The following is a 23,009-nucleotide window of genomic DNA, read 5'->3' as shown; positions in this document are numbered from 1 at the left end:
CCGCTGTCTAATTATAAGACCTTGTTAATATAAAAGAAGTCTTATAATTAGAATTAGAATATCATACAAACTCGTAAAATATTGAAATCAATGACTATTCAATGATCCTCGGTATTTTGATATGATATCTTTGAGTGAGATTGTAATTCATGGAATTTTTCTTTTTTTTTGGCTTCCTTTTGCCCCTTTCTTACCTTTCATACTTTCTTCAAGAATTTTCTTCAAAATTATAGTTATTGTGAAAACGAAAACTGGGTCCAAACTCCAAACCGTGTTATTGCATTGTATTTGTTTGACTTGCCTCTGGTCTCTCTCTAGTTTGGTCTTTACGCTCTTTCTTGTTTTTCTAGATGCACTGGGGGACGGGCGGCCTCAGGAACCATCCTCCTCCGTATCTTTATCTTTCTTTGCAAATAAAAGTCAAATCATAACGAGCTAAAGCAACCCACCTTCCTCACCTATAAGCTGGAACATTATTATCAAATATCTCTATTTTCTTTTCCCAAAATTCAAGGGTTTCTTTAATTCCCATATCTTAATTCTTTCAAGTTCATCGGCTTCGTTGTCGTCGTTTCCTTCTCCAATTCTCCTCTGGCTCAGGTGGGGTTTTCTTTTGAATCAAGGGGTTTCCAAAAAAGTCTTTGAGGGGTTCGGAGACGGATTTGGGTATGGCGTCGTCGTCGAGCTCCGGTGTTACTGGATCTACTGATTCAACAACTGCAAGAAGACAGACCAAGCGACCCAAGTGTAATTTCTGATCTCTGATCTTATATCTTGCTTTATTCAGCTTAGTTTGCAGTTGCGCAGCATTAGTTTATCTGTCTTTGTGATGTAATTATGATTTATTGATTTGTGTTGTATATATCACTTAAAATTTATAATTGGATTGTTGAAAAGAGGAAGCTCATGGCTTTCTTAAGGTATAAGCTGTGCTAGCACTTAGTGCATGACATTGAGACGCCTGTTGATCAAGCTCTAATATATGGAGGTTTTTAATTACTTGAAAGTCCCTCGTTTTTTGTTTGCAAAGGTTCACAGCAAAAAAACTACTATAACGTCACAATACAAAGTCTGTTTCTTCCGACTCCAATAGCATCCTCTAGTACATCTTCGCCTTTTCTCCTTGCTAGTCGTTTGTTTCCGGAGAATCTGTGAGCGGCCATACTTATTATGTGTTTGGTGATTTTGTAATCGGTTGATCCGATGGTTGGCCCAGCGATATGGTTATTTAAACTATTGATGGGAAACATATGCTGAATTTGTGGATACAAGAATGGTTCTTATTGTAATGAATTCGGATACATGGAAGTTCCTATTGGCAAGCTAATTTTCACCTCAGTTTCGGGAGAGTTGACGTTATATTGATTTCCATTTGACTTTTATATGGCTTCTTCACGTGGTTGTGGAGTTCTTTGTAGTTGCTTAGCATGTTCTACTTAAACAACAAATGCATTTGTCATGTAAACTTTACTGACGAGAGGTATCTTTCTAAATGTCTTATCCCTTTCAGATTCAAAGTTTACACAACAAGAACTTCCAGCATGCAAGCCAATTCTTACACCAAAAGCGGTAGAACTGCCTATTTTTATGAATTGCATTTGACTTACTTCGTTGTGAAAGCTGTTGTCCGAACAGGATGGAACTTTATTTGATTTTAAACATTTTTTGCAGGTTATTTCAGCATTCTTGTTCGTCAGTGTTGTCTTCATTCCTATTGGAGTTGCTTCCCTATTTGCTTCACGAGATGTATGCCTAAGTGCGATTATGCTTTAAATTTCAATGTTCAGTCTGATTTAATGCTGACTCTGATTATCTTCTTTCTATCAGGTTGTTGAAATTATTGATAGGTATGAGTCTGCGTGCGTGCCAAGTAATTATACTGACAAGGTAGCTTTCATCCAGAGCTCTGCAGACAAAACATGCAACCGGACTCTAACAGTAAGCATCCTTGATAGAAATTTCTCTTTTTAATTATTCGATCATCATCATACTGTTCATTATTTTTTTAATGAAAATAATGTTCATTATGTTCTAATAAAAGTTGCTCGCACTATAATGTTTTTATTTCTTTTCTCATGATAAGGTGAAAAAGCGTATGAAATCACCTATTTATGTTTACTACCAGCTGGACAACTTCTACCAGAATCATCGAAGGTGTGTACTTGAATTATCTTATCTTCATGTTTGGCATTTATATGAAAACCTATGTATCTCTCATTACTTTTATTCGTTATGAAAGAGGAAGGTGTGGTATATAATGAGTTAGAATTCCCTGGCCCAACTTTCTACAACTGTCGTTGACAATTCCAGCTTTTGTGGTTTTTTCCACTCTAATTTTGGGAATTTTTTTGGGTGAAAATTTCCTTCTTTTTCATTGTGATTCATACAGCAGAACTGTAGATAGACTGTGGGCCAAAGGATATATATCGCTCATAAGAACTGATTTGATCAAGTTATGCTTCGTGTTCACCCATGTTGTTTGTTTAAGCAACATGTTTGTGTTTTTCATATGCAAGTAGATTTTTTCCTTGATGATTAATATGTGAATGGAACAATGGCACTGTTTCTTCCTTGTCTTCTCTTTTAAGGAGGGGAAGAGAAAGCAGGGTATTGTAAAAGCTGCGGTAGTTGTTACCATTTTTTGTTTATAAAGCTCCTGTCAATCTTAGGCCCTGACTCTGTTGGGAGTGATGAAGAGTCTATTTGCATGAGATGGTCTTTTCAAGTCCCATGTGCCACCTTACACTGTCTATGTATTTATCTTATCATTGTGGTAGTTCATAAGTGAATCCAACTGGGTTCCGTCTTAAAATTTCCTGCTTATAGTTAGACATGATGTTAAGTAAATCATTGTTTTTGTTTATGGCAATTTTGCATTATTCAGGTATGTTAAAAGCCGAAGTGATGTGCAGTTAAGAGATCCTAAAAAACAGAGCTCTGTAAGTGATTGTAAGCCGGAAGACATGTTTAACGGATCAGCAATTGTGCCTTGTGGTCTTATAGCCTGGAGTTTGTTCAACGACACATATAGCTTCTCCTTGAACAGCAGGAATTTGACTGTGAATAAGAAAGGCATCTCTTGGAAGAGTGACAGAGACCACAAATTTGGAAATGATGTTTTCCCGAAAAACTTCCCCAATAACTTCAAGAATACGAGTGCTCTTATAGGTGGTGCGAGTCTTAATGAATCTATACCAGTAAGTCTTTATTTGAACTCATGTTTAAAACAACTTTGTTGACGATTATTTGTTTATTCAGAAGAGCCTTTCAAATATTCTGGTCTTGTATTAGTAATTAGTTTCAATATTTTTTTAATATGAATAAAAAAGGAGAAGATAGGTTCGTTACATTAAGAAAAAAAGATCGGAAGTTCCCAAAAGTTCCCAAAAGTAATTGAGCGTGAGAGCTAAATGAATCAAAAGAGACTGAATCAAACATCATTACATCAATGTGGATGTGTAACTTCGTCTTTTAACAAGGCTTTGTATGTGATTTAAAGTTGTTTTGATGTGCATATCGTAAATTTAGTCTTTGGGCATTCTTGCAGGTTTATGTTCGTGTATAAAGCTTGCATATGTTTGTTTTTTGTTACTTTATTAGAATGGGGATGAGTAGGCAGTGTAGTGATGTATAGACATGTCTTGCATTTTGGGTATTCATCCTTTTGTGTTTTTACTATAATTTTAGCCCCTGATCACTTTTTGATTTGAAAGAAAGAGACTAACATAAAATTCTCAGAGACTTGGAATGGAATTACACGTGTTTGTATAATTCTAGTCGGCAGCATATAGGTTATCGCATGGCATCAGATAGAGATGTTGCAGTTCATGGCATCACCGCATTATGATTCGAAAGCTTAATGCAAGTAACTATTGATCATATATTACATTTTTTGAGGATACAATTTGGTATTTAGGCTACGCCTTTAGCAGCGCGGGCTATCTGCTGCTGGACCTTTTGATTGTACTTATAGCCATTACTTCTGTGATCTCTTTTCTTCCATTTGTTATGCTTGCCATATAGTTTTAAATAGAAGTTTTAGTTACACTTAAAAGTTTATGAAGGGGGTCAGAGTCTGGTCAACGCAATTAGGTGTATTGGTAATAGCTTTGACCAGTTCCTTCTTGAGATATTAATTTGCATCGGGAAAATATCTTGTCTGTCTTGACTATAAAATGCTGGGTGTTTGCATGTGTTCCCACTTTTGAGACCTATTCTAAGAGCTTTAAGTCCTTAGTAAGATTATGATGAGTCGAAAAATCTTTGAATTGTTCATTCAAATGGCAGTCCTGTGGTGCTTACTGCTCTTTTTATCCAACAACTCACCCATGCATTTTGACATTGATGAGTCCAATCTTGAATGAAGCAAATAGCAGGAATTATTTGGAAGCCATTTGTATAGATTGAATTACACACAACCCCTCTCTTTCTGATCTGCTGTATATCCTATTATCATCATGTGTTTAATTTGAGTTTCTTAATTGGTAGCTTGCATCAAAGAGATGAGTTGCTCACTTTCTTGAATATTTTTTCGTGAAACAGTTAAGTGAGCAGGAAGATCTTATTGTGTGGATGCGGACTGCTGCACTGCCAACTTTTAGGAAGTTGTATGGAAAGATAGAGACAGATCTGAATCCTGGTGACTCCATTCAAGTGATATTGGAAAACAACTACAACACATATAGTTTTAATGGGAAAAAGAAGCTTGTGCTGTCAACTACTAGCTGGCTTGGTGGAAAGAATGACTTCCTTGGTATCGCTTATCTCACCGTTGGAGGGTTGTGCTTCTTCTTGGCTTTGTCTTTCACCATTGTATATTTTATCAAGCCAAGGTAAATACTTAAATTCTCAACTACTTGTTCCCATGGAAATTTATTGAGGCCTGGCTGTTTTCGAGTGGTTTACATTTGCTTTAGCATGATGCATTGATGTCTTCCACCCGAAATGGTGTTGGATGCATTCTCTGTTCCCCACATTAGCCTGTCAAATAAGCAAAATTTAGTACTGGATTTTGGTTTCTGACCAACCTAGTGGAATTTCTTTCTTCAGATTACTTAGAATATTAGGAGTTACCAACTTCTACTGACTATTGCCTTCTGAACTCCAACTCTTGCATGGTGATATTGGTCAGTTTGATGAGAATCATGCATTTGTAATTGTGCGTTGTCAAGTATCTGGTGCTTACCATATTTGTGTCCTTTCCTGTAATACAAGTGAACTCTTTCCTGCCTTGTGAAGTAAGAGAGAAAAGGAAAGGAATATGATTTTCTGCCAAGTCTAAATTAGCTGAGGGTTAAAGATAGTATTCTGGTTGTAGTTATTAGTGATCCATCACGGCTTGTACAATAATGTATAGGGAGTTATAGAAATGTGTAAACTGTCAAAAGATTTTACAGATACAAGTCTATGTACTCATTTTTCATTTATATTTCTTGTTCATGTCAAACTTCACAAATCTACAATTCTATTTCGACAAATTTAAACCTAATGTGTTTCTGATCTTTTATGTCTCTATGTAGGCAACTTGGAGATCCTTCATATTTATCTTGGAATAGAAATCCAGGAGGGCACTAAGCCAGAGAAACTGTGCTTGGTTGAACTTTCAAGGCTCCAAGGCGCTAGGGTCTTTTTACTTTGGCTGGTGTAATTTTGTATATCTATATTACCAATGTGTACTAGTCACTCTTAAGAAATTACACTGTATTTTTTCTCTTTCTTACATTATAATTTTGCTTGTATGTGTAGAAAATGGAATTCGATGTGGTTATAGTCGCTTCTGATACAACTTGGGAAAACATGAGTCCTTTGGATGATTCACTACTTCTGCCACGTCATATAAAGGCCCCGTCATCTAAATTACCTGCAAAATCTTGCAACAGAAAACATTTAACACATTTCTGTAACAGAGTGCGCGCGCGTACAAGTGGAAAATCACTGATAACCATGCCTTGAACTTTATATGCTGATTTTCTTTTCTTACCCTCAACTGTTTAAAGTTGGCAGAATATCAACTTGGGCTTTACAAGGCAATAAGCAGTAGAAATTGCAATTCGAAGACCTAATATGCCAAATAATGGGAAAGGTTTTTCACTAAGTTGGTCATGATCCAAAAAGATCCGGTACTAAATTTTGATTATATAATACGCAAATGTGTGAAATAGTGAGTGCTTCCGACAGCTTTTTAGGTTGAAGACACAAGGAACACATCACGCAAAAGCAAATGCAAGTCAATCCATGAATGGCCAGATTTCAGAACTAATTTCCACGCAAGCAAACTACAGGGGACTTGAGTTTAAACCTTGGCTTTGATAACACAGACAATGGTGAAAGACAAAGCCAAGAAGAAGCATAATCCTCCAACAATGAGATAAGCAATACCAAGGAAGTCATTTTTTCCGTCAAGCTAGCTAGTAGCCGACAACACAAGCTTCTCTTTGCCATTAAAACTATGTGTCGTAGTTGTCTTTTAATGTCACATAAATGGAATCACCAGGATTCAGATCTGTCTCTATCTTTCCATACAACTTCCTAAAAGTTGGCAGTGCAACAATCCACATCCATACAATAATATCTTTCTGCTCACTTAACTGTTTCATAAACAATATTTAATGAAGGGACCAACTTATCTCTGAGCAAGCTGCCAATGGGGAAACTCAAATTAATTACATGGTGATAATAGGATATACTGGAAGTTAAAAAGACAAATGGTTTCCAAATAATTCCTGCTAATGCCTTTATTTTAAGATTGGACTCATCAAAGTCAAGAATAGTAAGAGGACAGAGGGAGATCATAGCGTTAATAGCTCTAAGTTTGATCAAAAGATGCAGTGGCGAAAAGCCCCATCACCGAAAGCATAGTTTAAATGTCAAATTTTATACTGAAAAGAATATAGTTTATGAACACCGTGGACTTGCATTAAGCTTTTGAATCAAGATGCTGTAAGCTGGAATATCTCTCTTTATCTGGTTCCATGCAACAACCGATATGGTAAGCATTTTTAATCACTTGTAGATTCCAGTGGCATTTTTATCTGCAGAGCTATGGACGAAAGTTGCCTGTCAACAATTTGAACAACCTGACAGAAAATAGGTATTTATAGGTATGGTCAAATTGTATCACAGTTAAATATTTTTATTGGCAGTTTAAAGGTGTAATTCCCTGCAGTAGTTTAGCACATTGAGGAAATTTTCCTCTTCAGTTGAATTACTTCAGAAAACTAGATGCTTCTCTCCCCTGTAAACCTATGCAATATAACATTGTGGTTATTTCTCTTATATTTAAACCCCACTATCAATAAATAAAAATTAAAGTTGCTGGGAATGTAATGAGATGTATGGAGAAAGATTGAAAGATTAAAAAAAAAAAAATTGTATGAAACCCAAAAGGCACATTTTTAAAACTTATGATTAGTTTGGTGTAATGAAACATTCCACGCAAGAGATGGGTAATGCACACGTCAAGAACAAGTGGAAAGAAGGGAGCATTGGTCTCGTGCAAAGGCCGTCACGATTACAGAGCTCTTGGCCAAAAATGGAAGTTGAGAGCAATGGAGGCTATTTTAATAAATGGTTCTCTTTATACAAAAAGTGAGGAATGAATTCTGTGGAATTAGCAGGATTCAGGAAATTGATAGATCAAGCTCATCCTCTGGAAACTTCACACGCGTAGTTATTCTTCAATTCACCTTGCCCTAATATGAAAACTAGGGAAGTCATTTTGTTTTAGGACCGCGATCAGGTAGCATCTGAAGCAGTTAGCATTTGAATATCAGAATTTAAGTACACTGAGCGTGGAAATCAGAAGCTATGCATGGAGCCAATGGCATTATACCCTAATGATATGAAAACTCTTATGTAAATGTGAAATTCCATTTATAACCTCAGGCCATTAGTACTTACCCTCTAATTAAAAAAAATGAAAAGAAGATCCTATGCATGGAAGCATTGGAAGGTTTGGTTGCAATTTAGCCGCAAGAGTGTAAGAGTGGCGGATGCCATGGTGAAAAAGGGCACAATACGTGTTGTTTCCATTCCAACAAACCAAACAAGGCCCGACTGTGTCAGGCACCTAGTTTGCACTACTTGAAAATTTTGAATTGTCTGCATATTTTTTTTAAGTGAATGAATTGTCCAAACATTTGTACAAGAGGAATGGTCCTGGTTAACAAAGAATTCCTTTACAGTACGATTCCAAAAAAAATTGACAACTCTAGCATTGGCAACTGCAATAGGTTTTCTAACATCACATTACATTGCTTTGCTTCCACCAATATGTTAACCTATTGGGGCGTGTGAGCTATATGGATCAATGAAAATCATTGCCTTTAAGTTAGTTCGAGAAGAGCACAATTTGTGCTTGAGATATTAAGCAATATTCCAAATTACACCATACATAGAATTACATGGAAACAATCAAGTGAATGGACCTCTTAATCACCAGCCTCACAGAACTCGTAGTAGGATGTTGGATAGGTATGCACCTTCTGGGTAAGATGGGTCCACAGGATGATCACAAGCTGCTCCAGCCTGTCTTAGAACAGTGATTTTTCTCCCTGCCATGGATGCTGCGCCCTACCAAGATAAACAAATCCGTTTTCGAAATTTTTATTGACTTTTGCTGACAGGCAACTTTAACTGATTTTTACTATGAAACGCAGCAAAACATGTTGATATCGAGCAAAGGATATATCACATATAACTATGTAGAACTTTTTTCTGAAAAAATGGGATATACTTCCAAAGCGCATAGGCCTCTTTTTTTTTTGGTTAACGATATCACAGATTCCCAGTTTATGTAAATTACAGAAAAACCTGAACCATATACTTTCTGTCTTAAATTTAAATCATATCTCCGCAATAAGGAGTCAAACGATCCTTGGGTGACAATCTCGTTAAAAGCCTAGAAAATATAGCTTAGTACCTGAAGAATCCGCAAGAATAATCCAGTTTGGGCTACAGCTCCTGAGCAAGAACAAGTCATTAGAAGGCCGCCTCTTTTTGTTAGTTTCATAGCCAATGAATTCAAATTCCTGTACATGCCTGATGCACTGTGCAGAACCTGACGCATAAAAGTCACATTAATCCGATATTAAGATAGAGATGAATACCATATTTCTTAACATAGGAAGAGAAGATTTACACTCCATGCAAAAAATTTACTTATACAGATTTTAAGAAAAAAGATGAATAATTGAAATTGCCCGTATATTTTCTTTTAGTAATTCTGGTAAGTTTTAGCTCAGCATTTTTTTAAATACAAGTTAAGAGGTACGATTAGTTTTCTATTATTGCTGTATCCACAAACATCTCATATAAAAGGTATGCTAACCCATGCTAAGATCATTTTGCTTCACTTAGGTTTCTTTATCTCTGCTTAGAGTTTCCTGAAGCCCTTTCGTCAACATATATTGCAGCATAATTATATTCCTTGGTAGCAGTAGTCAATACCTTTTCTCACCCAGAAAGAAAAATAGCCCTACCTTTTTTGATGGTGCCAGCTTAGGAGGATCAATGATGACAATATCCCATGACTCATTTCTCGAGAGAGCACTCTTCATAAATGCGGTTGCATCTGCCCTCAAAAATGTTATTCTTTCAGGATCCATATTGTTAAGTACAACATTTTCTTTAGCAAGCTCCAAAGCTGCAAGTGATGTGTCGACACCTGACAAAAATGTAGAGCTAGTGAGGCATTTTAAAATAAATCCAGTCCTGTCTTTCAGAGTCAACATCCACATGGGCATTCATGTGCATCTTGCAAAGAACTTTATCCAAGAATAAGTTACAATGAAACCCCAAGAAAAATTCACCTCTGATAAATTTTAAAGCAAAATTTGAAGAATTTCAAGCAAAGGAAAAAGATTTAACTAATTTAACAATCCTTCCCACAGGATCACATTTGCAACTAATATAGAAGTAAATTTAGAAACAAGTAGTTTAGCTGTCTTCAGTTCCAAATATAAGTCGCAAGTGCAAAATTCGACCATTATCCCTTGCATAACATTTCACATGCTCAATCATTGAAAATTTGTATACTCCCTTTCATTTTAGAAATCAGAATCATAAGTCAGTTGACCACCCCAACTTTCCACAATAGGGTAAAGTATATCATAAGCTATCACATTTCAATAAAGAAACTTGCAACACTACGTACCAGTAACGTTTACAGCACCTCCACGTACTGCATTTAGAGCAAAACCTCCACTATAGCAGCAAATATCAAGAACCTTTTGACCATCTGAAATTCTTGATATAAAGTGGCGGTTCTCGCGTTGATCTGCATAAAATCCTGTCTTCTGACCCTTGAGAGAAATTGCATACAAAATTCCATTTTCCATAATCTGACAGGGGAAAAACACACCATAAAAATCCCGCACGCATTAGTTTCATATTGGAGTGCATCGTTTTCTAAGACCCCAAGCAGTTGCTTTAAGCCGTTCAATTTCATGAGAAAGAATTGTTGCAATTGATGTGCAAGTTTTACCATATGACAAGCATGCCAAACAAACAAAACATAAGTTGGGAATCAGTTGGAATATATAATACACTGTTAATGTGATATCAGTGTACTTAAGGTCATAAAATTATAACCTATTTCATAAAAAAGAATATCCCAATTTTTTCCTCTGTGGATATCCAACAGACTGGCAAGGTTCACTTGGCAGAAAGGTGCAACAAACAGGTGGAAACGAGAGTGGAATTTTGTCAGGACATCACTGCGATAAAATAATCAGCCTTTCATGACAAGCAAAATAGGATATTGTTTATGCAAAATACATCTTTATTTATTAATATTTCTGGCTTAGACTACATAGGAAAATCCACATATGAAAGATTTTCCTGCAGGAACAATTTGGAGTTCGAATGCATTTAGTTGAATGTCTACCTTTGACCTTTCAGGACCAGTAGATGAATGAATTTCCTTCGAATCTGACACATCCATGCCTTCTTCTTTTAAGATATCAACAGATGGTCGCCAATTTATGTGATTGATATCGTCAATTTTACCAAGACATGCCTCTATGTCTGCTCTGTACTTCTCAACCCAAGCAGCAGATGACGCTACTACAGCTACATCTCCAAAGATGTCAATGATCAGTCCTGATAATCTGCAAGGAAGTAAGATTGAAGTTCAAGCATGCAACCCTCTTGAAAATAAATTATTAGATTTGATTGGACCTACTCAAAATAAGAAGCACTACAAATTGAAGACATTCACAGAAAAATGAAAATTCACAAGTTACATCGCATGCACAAGAGATGTTAATATTACTAGGTTGTATTATACAAAGAAACACATCATCTACTCTTAAAATCACTCTAAGATAACAGCAATATAATACTTTAATTTTCCTCAAGTCGATTAGGCTAAATAGTAAATAGTGAAATGTATTCATTAGTGTATACTTGCTGGAAAAATACCAACGGTGATTGTTGAATTGAGACATAATATACTCTGTCCTTAAGACTAATACTTAAAGAAAGAATGAACCATCCCTGAAGCTCACCTATCTCCCTCACTATTGATTAGACGATATGCATTTGTGTGGGCTGAAGGAAGACCCAACCTTTTACGCAATTCAATAGCTGAGGCTATTCTTGTTTCAAGCAATTTCTTGATGTTCAAAGCAGACGATGAGTCACTGTAAGATCAACCAATAAAGCTCAGGGGCTTGATGAAGGGGCCAAAGTGAAACAGAAAGGACTCGCATATATAACCTAGTAGCTTCATCTTCAAACTGCATAAGCCGAACACAGAACATAGAAACTGAGTTGTACATGCCCCACCCAATTGGCTTCTCAGTCCCATCGGCCACCAGAACAATGTCTCCAGTCTTAGGAGGTGGTCTTCCAATTATTCTATCAACAGCTCCACTGTATACCATTGGGTTCCCATCCTTAAAGAGTTGTGACTTCCCCTTTTTCAGCACAACCTTTGCAATACCTACTAAGATAAATAGTTCCAGTGACTCTCCCATGTCGCTTGCACAAATTAATTGTGGATATTATAATTACCTGTTCATTTTACAAATGATCCCACTATATTTGATAATTATCCAGTACTTTTATAGTGTGAGAATCAGCTAAAGAAGTCTGATTCTACTTGATATCATTTAAGCACAAGCAACCAAGCACGGGACATAATCACATAAATGCTACAGATATAAACTCATTTTATTTTCGCCTAGGTAAAGAAGGAGACTTTACAAAATATATTACTAAAATACTAAATGATGGTTTGTTTTAATACTGACTTTCAATCAATTTAAGTTAAACAATGATAGAAGAAAAAAGGCATTATTACAGTTATAAACATTACGTTACTGGCACTACAACTCTATTTCTTATCCTAAAATAGTGAAATTCTGCTAATGCTGCTGAAACGTTCCAGAAATTATATTCCAAAAAGAGGCATTTATTTCCGACAAAACCAAACTGCTTCAGCAAATGGTATGTCACTATCTATTACCAAAGTTCAACTAAACTATAGCTTCCGAAGGCATGAAACAAAAGAAACCAACTCCTTAACATGTTTAATGCCAAAAAATGTTGGAAAACTGTAATCCAGCACAATCTCTTCCAGGCCCATTATAATTTCCGGCCATAAAGAAGTTTTGGGGGGGGGGGATGATGTTCATCAATTATTCATTATTTTCAACTACACTGGCACCTCAAACTGGATAAAGAAGTTCAAATGCTATTTGTATTAAAATATCGCCCAAAACCAAAGCAAGTCCCATGTATGATGAGCAGAATTGCATGTATGTCCCAGCAAACAGTATCGAAAAAGCTGAGAAATAGATATAGAGACCTTTTGGTTGATGGTAAGCAATGTCTTGAAGTGTAGGAGTAGCTGGTAAAGAAGAAACTGAGAGAGACTTTACCAGGCGCGAAGGAAGCTGCATCATTTCTAATTTCTAAATGCTCCGCTGTGGGACGGCTGTGGATCAGTGGATGTTCCAGGCAGAAGAGGAAAGCGAATTGGAAGAACCATGCGGATCGGTGGGCAATTGAGCTGGGCTTTTGTGGACAAAATTGGTCTGGGATTTTTTGGACAAACTTGGGCTCGGGTTAAACAATCGAATACCATTTTTTCTCTTACAAAAATCTCTTTTTCATGATTTGTTCAATTGTTGTTGATGGTTGACTTTTCATGGATATTTTATATCCAGATTCTTTTTTTTTAGAGTTTTGATCTCCTTAAAAAATTTTGAGAATGATTCAATGATTAATGATTAATTAATTGATTATCGTTTCATAGCATTTATATTTGTATTTTTAAATCTACAACTTAAATATTACTTCCGGTCCTAATTATAATAGTTTCTCGTTTGTAAACTACAAACGAAATCTTATAAATAGGACCGAAAATAATAAAATATATCAATTTTTTATTTTTTATATGACTATCTAACTACTATTGTCATGTTTCAGTAAGAATATTTTTTTAAAAAATGGTTTTCTGTATTCACAAACTTAAATTTCAAACCTCAAATTTAAGCCGCAAAAGCTCCTTTCACTAACCTGATGGTGATTAATGAATACGAGCACCTTTAATATTATTAGTGAAGAGCATGTGACGACAAGTTTGACAACTAGTTTATAATGTCTTTTTGATAAATATATTCCTATTAAATTAACGGGTTAAAAGGGGAATTGCAATGAGATTTAAAAAAGCGATTTAATTACTCTAAAATCTATTAAAATAATAAAACGGAAAGCTTTTTGCTTATGTAAAACAATAACATCACAATGATGTTGTTATTTCTTAGTTGCTTGATTATTAAAATAATAAGATAACGCTAAAAAAGTTCTTTAAAAAAATTAATAATTAATTTTTTTGTTCGTTAGGTTCTATCTTCTAAGGTTATCGATCCCACTTCGGTCTTCGGTGTCCCCTTTGATTAGTTTTAAGCTAATTGACTCCTTGTCCTCACTGATAGTGTTCTTTTTTTTTTTTAATTGATAAAATATTAAAAATTTCACTTTTTATTGCATAAAAAGTTAAAAAAATTTAATTCTCAATTCTCATCCAAGATTTTTTGGTTAAAAAAAATCTCGCTGGTCAAAATTATGTATGTGTATTTAAATGAGAGTAATTGTTTCTAATTTCAACATTCAACAATCTTCATATATACAAATGCAAATGCATTCATTTAGAATATGATTAATTCCAAATAATGAACAAATGCCTTCCTTCATGAACACATTCAATGTATCACTATGCAAAGTATTGCCACTAATATTCAAATTGATGTTTGACAAGTTAAATGCTGTGTCACAAGATGTACTTAGGCGTCATTAGGTCAAGCTTTCATAAATGTAGGAGATTTGTTTGGAATTCACTTCTTCTCCTTATTTATTACTTCTCCGCTCCTTAATATAAGACCTCTTTAACTAATTTAATTAGATTAAGAAAGTTAAGTAAGTTGATTAATTATAAGAAACATGAAATATTTTTTCTAAAACACCATAATCATCTTTCTTAATATCCTTCCTCATTCACTTACTTGATTATAGTTGAGGGAATATCTATAAAGGTAATTTCAAAAAAATTGATAAATATGATAAATAAGTCTTATCTTTAGGATCAAAATTAACTTAACAATTAGGTCCTATATTAAGAACTAGAGGAGTATTATTTTAGCAAAATGATTAGTTAATAACACTTAATTATCTCATTCATTTTAGTCATTTTTATCACAACAAAAGCTTCGTCATTAATTATAATTCATTTTATTTTCGGCTCCATAGTTAATTAGTAACATAAGTTTGTCTTATTTAATCACTATGATAAGATAGTTTGAACATGATTTAAACAAAAAAAGATAGCATGAACTCGAACATTATTTATACTTCAATTCATTTTTATTTTTTTGAAGCATGCTAAAATGTTTTCTTCTCCTTTAGTTTGATATTTTTTGAAAAATTATTTTAAAATATTTTTCAAAATAAATATGCTTATTTTTAATATTTTAATAAAGCTTATTAAGATTTAAAATTTAATTTCAATTCTCATTTTAGAAGTTTTGGTTAAAAAAATCTCCCTCATCAAAATTATGTATGTGTATTTAAATGATAGCAATTGTTTCTAATTTCAACATTCAACAATCTTCATATATATAAATGCGGTTCGGAACCTCTCATCTTCTTTTCTCATCCTCTTCCCTCCTCTTCTTTTGTTAACCGTTAGATTAACATATTTTAATGGTTCAGATTTTAATTTTTTATAAACTATTTATAAAAAAAAACTTAAAAACATTTAATGTACTTGCAAACCATGAGAATTAAGTTTTAATATATTTTGTAATTTATCATTTATTTATTTTTATAATTTAATATTTTAATAATAGTTTTAAAAATATTTAAATCTGAACCATTAAAATATTAATCTAATAGTTAAAAGAAAAGATAAGATAAGAGGATGGAAAGGGAAAAGGAGAGACTCTAGACTGATATCAAATGCAAATGCATTCATTTAGATATGATTAATTCCAAATAATGAACCAATGCCTTCCTTCATGAACACGCACAATGTATCACTATGCAAAGTATTGCCACTAATATTCAAATTAATGTTTGACAAGTTAAATGCTGCGTCACAAGATGCACCTAGGTGCCATTAGGTCAAGCTTTCATAAATATAGGAGATTTGTTTGGAATTCACTTCTTCTCCTTACTTATTATTATTTTAGTAGAATGATTAGTTATTAACACTTGATTATCTCATTCATTTTTGTCATTCTTATCATGACAAAAGCTTCATTATTAATTATAATTTATTTTATTTTCGGCTCTATGATTAATTAGTAACATAAGTTTGTCTTATTTAATCACTACGATAAGATAGTTAGAACCTGATTTAAACAAAAAAAGATAGTATGAACTAGAACATTATTTATACTTCAATTTATTTTTATTATTTTGAAACGTGCTAAAATGTTTTTTTGTCTCTTTAGTTTGATATTTTTCAAAAAATTATTTAAAAATATTTTTCTAAATAAATATACTTATTTTTAATATTTTAATAAAACTTATTAAGATTTAAAATTTAATTTATATGTTATCCAATTTTTTATAAAATTACAATGCGATATTAATTCTATTAAAAACATGCACATGAAATAATAATTAATTGATTTCATTTTAAAAAACATTACAGTTGGTAAAAAGTTATGATTTCATTTTTAAAAACATTATAGTTGGTAAAAAGTTATGACCCAGAATATATGGAAGGAGCTAATTATAAATTTCCAATGGTACATACATACATTCGAGGGTATGTGGAAGGGGAGTGTACGATCTTCGGTGCTGAGTGGGTCAGCGAAGTACTCCTACTGACGCGTGTGTCCCTCTCTCCTTCTATATATATATATATATATATATATATATATGTATGTTCATGCGAATTGAGTCAATCACAATCACCCTGGCTCTGTGGTGGGGATTCTGCGTGAGCTTCATTTTGGAGAATAGTGTCTCCAATTTCTGAGAATCTGAGGGACAAGAATGTCTCTCTCACGCCCCATTGCAGCTCTGAATCTCACTTCAGCTTCAGGTTTTCATTTTCTTCCCCTTCTGCATGTCGTTCTATTTCTCTGCGTGTATTATGCCACCTTTACTTCTGGAGGAGGGAATTTGAGTTTTTCCTTTTGCTTTCCTTCTTATTTTCTGTTGATTCTAGATGCCCAGAATGTTCTAATGTTATTATCTTTCATTGCATGTGCTCGGTAAAGTTTCAAAACTTAACAGGTTTTGTTTGTCATTTTCTTTCACCAACAATTGAATATTCGAGGGGGTTTGCGACGCCCAGATTGCTTCTCTGCTGTTGTTTTTCTCTTTTCTGTTATAAAAGTGGCATTTTTTGCCCGCTCCTTTGCTGTCTTTTCTGCTATTATCTTCTTCTGTATACTCACCGTCTTAGTGATCGCACCGCTATAGGCATTCGCATAAGCGTTAATTAATCACCTACTTCGGCCTTTTCTTTATTATTTTCTATCATTTTCTTGTTCACTCTGAGTTTTCTGATCTGGGTGGGTTCTCTCTGGGCGATGTTGCCTTTTTGCCAGTATTTTCAAACCTCTTTCTGCATGATTGTTATCTGCAGTCAAGCCAATATTCAATAATTTAAAACAAGCACAGTAGTCGTGTTTCACTTTTAGCATGTCAAAATAATGGGGTCTCTTGTTCCAATACCTTTAATCAGAACGCTATATATTTCTTGTTTGAAGAGCAAACAGTCCATTGTCTGAAGCTCGAGAGTTAGGAGCTAGGACAGACTCAGGCTCCGCTAAATCAAAGATCCAAATCTCGACGCCTCTTAATTACATTCCTTGCACGTTCTCCCTAATTTCAATTATAATGACCCTTTATTATAATGTCATTAAACATCTGTTAATTCCACATGCAAAGTAGAGCGGATTTCTTGGGTGAATGTCATTGACGGACTAATGTCCTGTTTGGTAGAGAGGAAAGGTTGGAAGGAATCTCCTTTCTTCCTTCCTTTTCATCTCTCTCTTTTTTTTTTCAATTTTTTTTTTGATCTTTTATAATTACCTTTTTAAAGTTTTTTTTTTTGGTGAGTTCAAGGAGTGATTCCTTACTCAAAAGAATTACAAAAATGACTATTTCTGTTCCGTTCTACTCTTCCATTTCATCATGTGTACCAAATGAGCCATACAAAAACGGAAACCATGATTATTTTCAAGTTTTTAAAATATCATTTCTGTTTCATTCTATTGTTCCATTTCATCATGGGTACCGAATGAGCTCCAATGCCCCATTTCATCATGTTTTCTATGCACATATAAATCAATGAATTCTTGTTTGAAAGCCTCATGTGATTTCTTTTCCAACAGCTTGTTTGTCAGTTGAATCAGATGTGAAGAAAAAGATGAGCAGCAGTGCTTTGGTATGGCTTTCCTATTTTTAGCATCTCTTTATCTGGATATATTTTTGTGAGAACTGAGGACTAACAAGGAAATGAAATTCGGCTTTTATTGCATACAGTGCCTTGAGGGGACTAAAGAAAAAATCAAGAAGATGTTCAATAAGGTTGAACTTTCTATTTCTTCATATGATACGGCTTGGGTAGCAATGGTCCCTTCAATAAATTCTCCTAATGTTCCCTTTTTCCCTGAGTGCGTGAATTGGTTATTGGAGAATCAACTATTTGATGGTTCGTGGGGTCTTCCTGGTCATGATCCTTTGTTATTGAAAGATGCCCTCTTATCTACCTTAGCTTCTGTCCTTGCTCTGAAGCAATGGGGTGTTGGTGAACAACAAACTACCAGAGGTAATTATGGCCTATTGCATGTAGCTTGATTTCTTTATTTGCTGTTATATTAATGCATTTTTCATTCTTCAAAAATAACAACACTTTTTTCGTTATTTTGTAGGTCTTCAATTTATTGAGTCAAACATTGCTTCAATCACTGATGAGAAGCAACTCTGTCCTATCGGATTTGATATAATTTTCCCTTCTCTTCTTGAGTCAGCTCAAAGTTTAGGCGTATATCTTTCTCTTGGATCAACTAGTTTAGAAGGACTCATTCGCAAGAGAGAGTTGGAGCTTAGACAGTAATTTTCTGGTTCTCTTTGATTTTTATTTGAGATTTTGCCTATTTAGGTGTTATTTCTTGGATGCTTGAATAGTGCAGATTCCTTTCCAGAATCTACTGACTATTTTATAGTTGCTAAGAGTCTAAGAGTAGGGAGACCTTGTTCAATTTACCGAAATGCACCAAAATGACCTACACGTGGTCTGTTTGTCTTGAATAGAGGCTATCAAAGCAATTCAGAAGGGCGGGGAGCATATCTAGCATATGTTGCAGAAGGTATCGGGAAAAGTCAGGACTGGCAAATGATCATGAAGCATCAAAGGAAGAATGGATCTTTGTTTAACTCACCTGCCACAACAGCTGCAGTTTTTCAACACCTAAAGAATGATGACTGTCTTAATTACCTTCGATCAGTGTTAAAACAGTTTGGGGATGCTGGTTTGTATCACAGATTTATTTGTGTGATTTTTTTTTTTTTTTTTTTATACGATTGTGTGATTTCTTTTTAATTACACTAATCATGTATTGACTGGACAATTTTATGAATTAACAGTTCCAACAGTTTATCCTCTGGACGTATATGCTCGTCTCTGTATGGTTGACAGTCTTGAGAGGTTAGGTATTGATCATCATTTCAGCAAGGAAATTCAAAGTGTGTTAGATGACACATACAGGTAGTAAAACATTTTTAAATTCTTGTGTAACATATCAGTTATTGTAGATTATTAGACTAAGAAAAAAAAGGTTCTTCTCCATATGAGATCAAAGTAGTGATATTGAGATACCATCAAGCAGAAAGTTTCATTTTTTTTTTTTTTTACCATTGAAACTGTTTTATGGTATGAGAGTATGCAGATACTGGATTGATGGAGAAGAAGAGATATTCTTAGACCCCACTTGCTGTGCCCTGGCATTTCGCTTATTACGACTCCATGGATATGATGTTTCTTCGGGTGGTTTAATTTTTTGCCTGTTTGTTGTTTAGAAGTGTTCTTAGTCAAGCAAAGATGAGAAGTTCATCAATCTATTATCTTTTGTAGATTCATTTAATCAATACTCGGAAGATAAATTCTCCAATTCCTTGAAAGGATACTTGAAGGATGTCGGTGCTGTCTTAGAGCTATATAAAGCTTCACAAATCATGATACATCCAGGTGAAGAAGTTCTGGTGAAACAAAATGGCTGGACAAGACATCTCTTGAAGCAGGAATTATCACCTTACCAAGTACACGTTGAAAGGCTTTTTAGTCATGTTGAACAAGAGGTAGTTTCTTACAATAATCTTTTCTATAATCTGGTTCTATATTTTTCTGCAACCTTATTGTACATGCTGAAAACTGCTGTCTTTTTTAACATTAGGTCAGTGATGAACTTAAATTTCCTCATCATAAGAAGTTGGACCGGTTGTTAAACAGGACATCAATAGAGCACTATAATTTGGAAGATACAAGGCTTTTAAAAACTTCATACAGGTGGGCTTCCACTATTTTCTTCAATTTTCTAAGCTTCCCTTTCTTTCACTCTCCATCCTGCGCTCAAATTAATATTGGTTGGCATACTCCAGGTCTTTCAATCTTGCAAACGAAGAATTTCTGAAGTTGGCAGCAGAAGACTTCAATATCTGCCAATCAATACATCGTGAAGAATTTAAGCAACTTGCAAGGTACAAATCTTCGATGTGTTTTTCAGGTTTCAATAATGTTTTGCAGACTGGAATATCCTAAAAATTTTCTACATTGCAAAATTATGCATGGCTGGTGACTCTGGAATGTAAACCATAGCTGACCCCCGAACTATCTTCCTCAATCTTGCTTTCTGCTTTGCTTCTTTTGTTCATACAACTAGTTTTGCTTGCTCCGATATTAACTAAGGCACATTTCTGATTGACTACAACCCCTTTTTTGCCCCTAAAAGCTGAGATCCACATATTAATTTGCTCTGTTGAGATATCACTCAAATTTGATTCCCATAGAATATTTAATTTGCGAAACATTATTTCACGATCATTTGAGTATCTTCCCAAGGACGACATTGCAACAGTATTAGATTTTTCAATACTAAAGTGATACCAAACATATGCAGGTGGGTAGTGGATAGCAAACTAGACAAGCTCGAATTTGCAAGGCAGAAATTAGGCTATTGTTACTTCACCAGCGCAGCAACATTGTTCTACCCTGAGCTTTCTGATGCCCGCATAGCATGGGCGAAAAATGGGGTGCTCACAACAGTTGTCGATGATTTCTTTGATGTTGGTGGTTCTGAAGAGGAGTTAGTGCAACTAATTCAGCTGGTTGAGAGGTATTTTCATATTTAAACTAAAAGGCTTATCATTTCCTTATTTCGTCTCATTTTCTCCTAGAGCTTCTCTTCACAGAATCATGTTATGAAAATTTAACTGCAGATGGGATGTGGATCTCAGTGATGTTTCTTGTTCTGAGCCAGTCAAGATAATATTTTCTGCAGTTCGGGACACAATTTGTGAGATTGGAGAGAATTCATTTAAGTGGCAAGATCGTAATGTAAAAGACCATGTTAAAAAAATTGTGAGACAAATCTTCACCTTTCTGAGGATATATTTTACTGTTCTTTTAATAATACCAAGTGTTGGCATCTTTTACAGCTTAATACCACCTGATTGGATGTTTCAACTTTCAAGAATGTTTTCTTGAAATTCGGCCCATATATAGGAAGAAACATTTTGAAACTGAATAATTTTCATGCATAGTCCTTTTTTCTTCTGAATGTTAAAGACACCATAATTTGCTACCTTTCCTCTAAATTTGCATTCAATTTTAATGATCAACTTATTTGCTTTGCAGTGGTTGGATTTGATGGGATCTATGTTGAAGGAAGCTCAGTGGTCGAAAACACAGTATGTTCCGACAACTGATGAATATATGGCAAATGCATATGTATCCTTCGCCTTGGGACCAATTGTGCTGCCAACACTCTATCTCGTGGGGCCTAAGCTTCCAACTGATTTGGCTGAAAATCCTGAATACAATCGACTGTATGAGCTAATGAGCACTTCTGGGCGTCTCCTTAATGATTTTAATGGCTACAAGGTATATCCTCCCATTTCTATCCTCTCTGCCTTTGCTGCCTAAGCATCTTCTCAATTTTAAGTGGGAAAATGACGATCAGTTAGAACTGATTTTAATCTGCTAGCCTATCCGAACAGTACGAAACAACAAACTCATTAAGCATATTTATCTCCAATGAAAAGAAACATTCCGACGGTCCTATGCAGGGATTTTCTCAAAATGAATTTTTTTTTTCCAATTAAGTGGACAAAATTTGGACTTGCTTTGCCTGTCTTCTGCTAGAGATATTCATAAAACTAATCGAAGCTTATACCTTACGACTTAAAGTCAATTGAAATGTATGTTGACGTGGCGTCAAATAGTCAAAGCCTGTGGCTAAGATATGTAGTTCGATTCCCGTTGATCGTAAAGATGTTAATAAAATCAATCATTGCTTTTACTTCTGAGTTCAAATTAGAGTTGAAATGGTTTCAGAGTTTTGAAAGTGTCTGATGTTTTCTGTCTGTCTTGCAGAGGGAATCTGCACAAGGGAAATTGAATGCATTCACTTTGCGAATTGCTCAAAGGGGTGGGGATGTTACTGAAGAAGATCTGATTCAGGAGATGAAGGATATCATTGAGGAAAACAGAAGAGAGCTCCTGAGACTGGTTTTGCAGGAAGAAGGTAGCACAATTCCAAGAGCTTGCAAGAATCTGTTTTGGAACATGGCAAAAGTTTTGTATCTCTTTTACTTGAAGGACGATGGGTTCACTTCACATGAGTTATTATCTACTGTAAGTGACGTGCTCGAAAAACCGGTCGTCCTCCATGAATTTTCAAAGGATGCAGCTAAGGAAAACTTGAATCCTGTGTCAACTTAGGAACGAGGGTGGTGATGTCTCAGTTCATCTGATTTTGGGAGGCCGCCTTGTGAATAAATCGATCTCATTGAATTGCTTTCTTACATAAATATTTCATCATATGTGTGTCCTACGCTTGGCAAATGATCATGTTCCCCAAGTCACATCTTTCAGAATTGAAATTTTTACCTTGTGAATGTTTCTAATTATTGGAGAACAGATGCTACCATCTCCAAATAATTCCAGTAAATACTTTCCATTGGGGAAAAAAAAGAAGAAATTCTTGACAATGATAAAAACCACTAATTTGACATAGAGCCATTTAATAGAAAAAAAATTGAGAATGCATTCGAGCACGCAAGTAGTTCCGAGAGCGGGGGACAATTATCCAAATAACTGAGATGACTTCTACTCAATTTCGAAGCTCAATAACAAAATATATCATCTCTTGCAGCCCTTTTAACAATACATTCCAACTGAATGCAACGAATTTTCTGCAAGTACTGCAGAGATGAAAACATTAAATCATCATTCAAATATTAAATCGGCAACATTAAGCTTGACT

The 23,009-nt window shown here is 34.8% G+C and overlaps 3 protein-coding genes across 3 annotated transcripts; 2 read left to right on the top strand and 1 right to left on the bottom strand.

Moving 5' to 3' along the window:
• Positions 1 to 348: 348 nt before the first annotated feature.
• LOC114730410 (ALA-interacting subunit 3) lies at positions 349 to 5,817 on the top strand. The gene is made up of 8 exons (XM_028917464.1): positions 349 to 747; positions 1,511 to 1,569; positions 1,672 to 1,746; positions 1,828 to 1,938; positions 2,084 to 2,154; positions 2,885 to 3,197; positions 4,543 to 4,832; positions 5,520 to 5,817. Exons 1-8 carry the CDS (start codon positions 669 to 671, stop codon positions 5,572 to 5,574), a joined length of 1,053 nt encoding a protein of 350 aa, XP_028773297.1. The 5' UTR covers positions 349 to 668; the 3' UTR covers positions 5,575 to 5,817.
• A 2,338-nt stretch (positions 5,818 to 8,155) lies between these two features.
• Positions 8,156 to 12,922, bottom strand: LOC114730409 (ribosomal RNA large subunit methyltransferase I). Its single transcript, XM_028917463.1, has 8 exons — positions 12,812 to 12,922; positions 11,719 to 11,944; positions 11,508 to 11,642; positions 10,886 to 11,108; positions 10,154 to 10,340; positions 9,480 to 9,664; positions 8,921 to 9,058; positions 8,156 to 8,571 (listed from the first exon to the last, which is right to left on the bottom strand). The coding sequence occupies exons 1-8, from the start codon at positions 12,906 to 12,908 to the stop codon at positions 8,443 to 8,445; spliced, it is 1,320 nt and encodes a 439-aa protein (XP_028773296.1). The 5' UTR covers positions 12,909 to 12,922; the 3' UTR covers positions 8,156 to 8,442.
• Positions 12,923 to 16,448: 3,526 nt separating this feature from the next.
• On the top strand, positions 16,449 to 22,713 carry LOC114730411 (ent-kaur-16-ene synthase, chloroplastic-like). The gene is made up of 14 exons (XM_028917465.1): positions 16,449 to 16,558; positions 17,859 to 17,911; positions 18,010 to 18,295; positions 18,399 to 18,579; positions 18,781 to 18,998; positions 19,114 to 19,234; positions 19,416 to 19,513; positions 19,601 to 19,824; positions 19,920 to 20,032; positions 20,125 to 20,223; positions 20,643 to 20,858; positions 20,962 to 21,103; positions 21,380 to 21,625; positions 22,118 to 22,713. Exons 1-14 carry the CDS (start codon positions 16,510 to 16,512, stop codon positions 22,463 to 22,465), a joined length of 2,394 nt encoding a protein of 797 aa, XP_028773298.1. The 5' UTR covers positions 16,449 to 16,509; the 3' UTR covers positions 22,466 to 22,713.
• The last annotated feature ends 296 nt before the right edge of the window (positions 22,714 to 23,009 follow it).

Source organism: Neltuma alba, unplaced genomic scaffold (assembly GCF_004799145.2).
Source record: "Neltuma alba isolate B1F8T4 unplaced genomic scaffold, ASM479914v2 tig00012732_pilon, whole genome shotgun sequence".
Taxonomy (NCBI): Eukaryota; Viridiplantae; Streptophyta; class Magnoliopsida; order Fabales; family Fabaceae; genus Neltuma; species Neltuma alba.
This window is presented reverse-complemented; position numbering and strand designations above follow the sequence as displayed.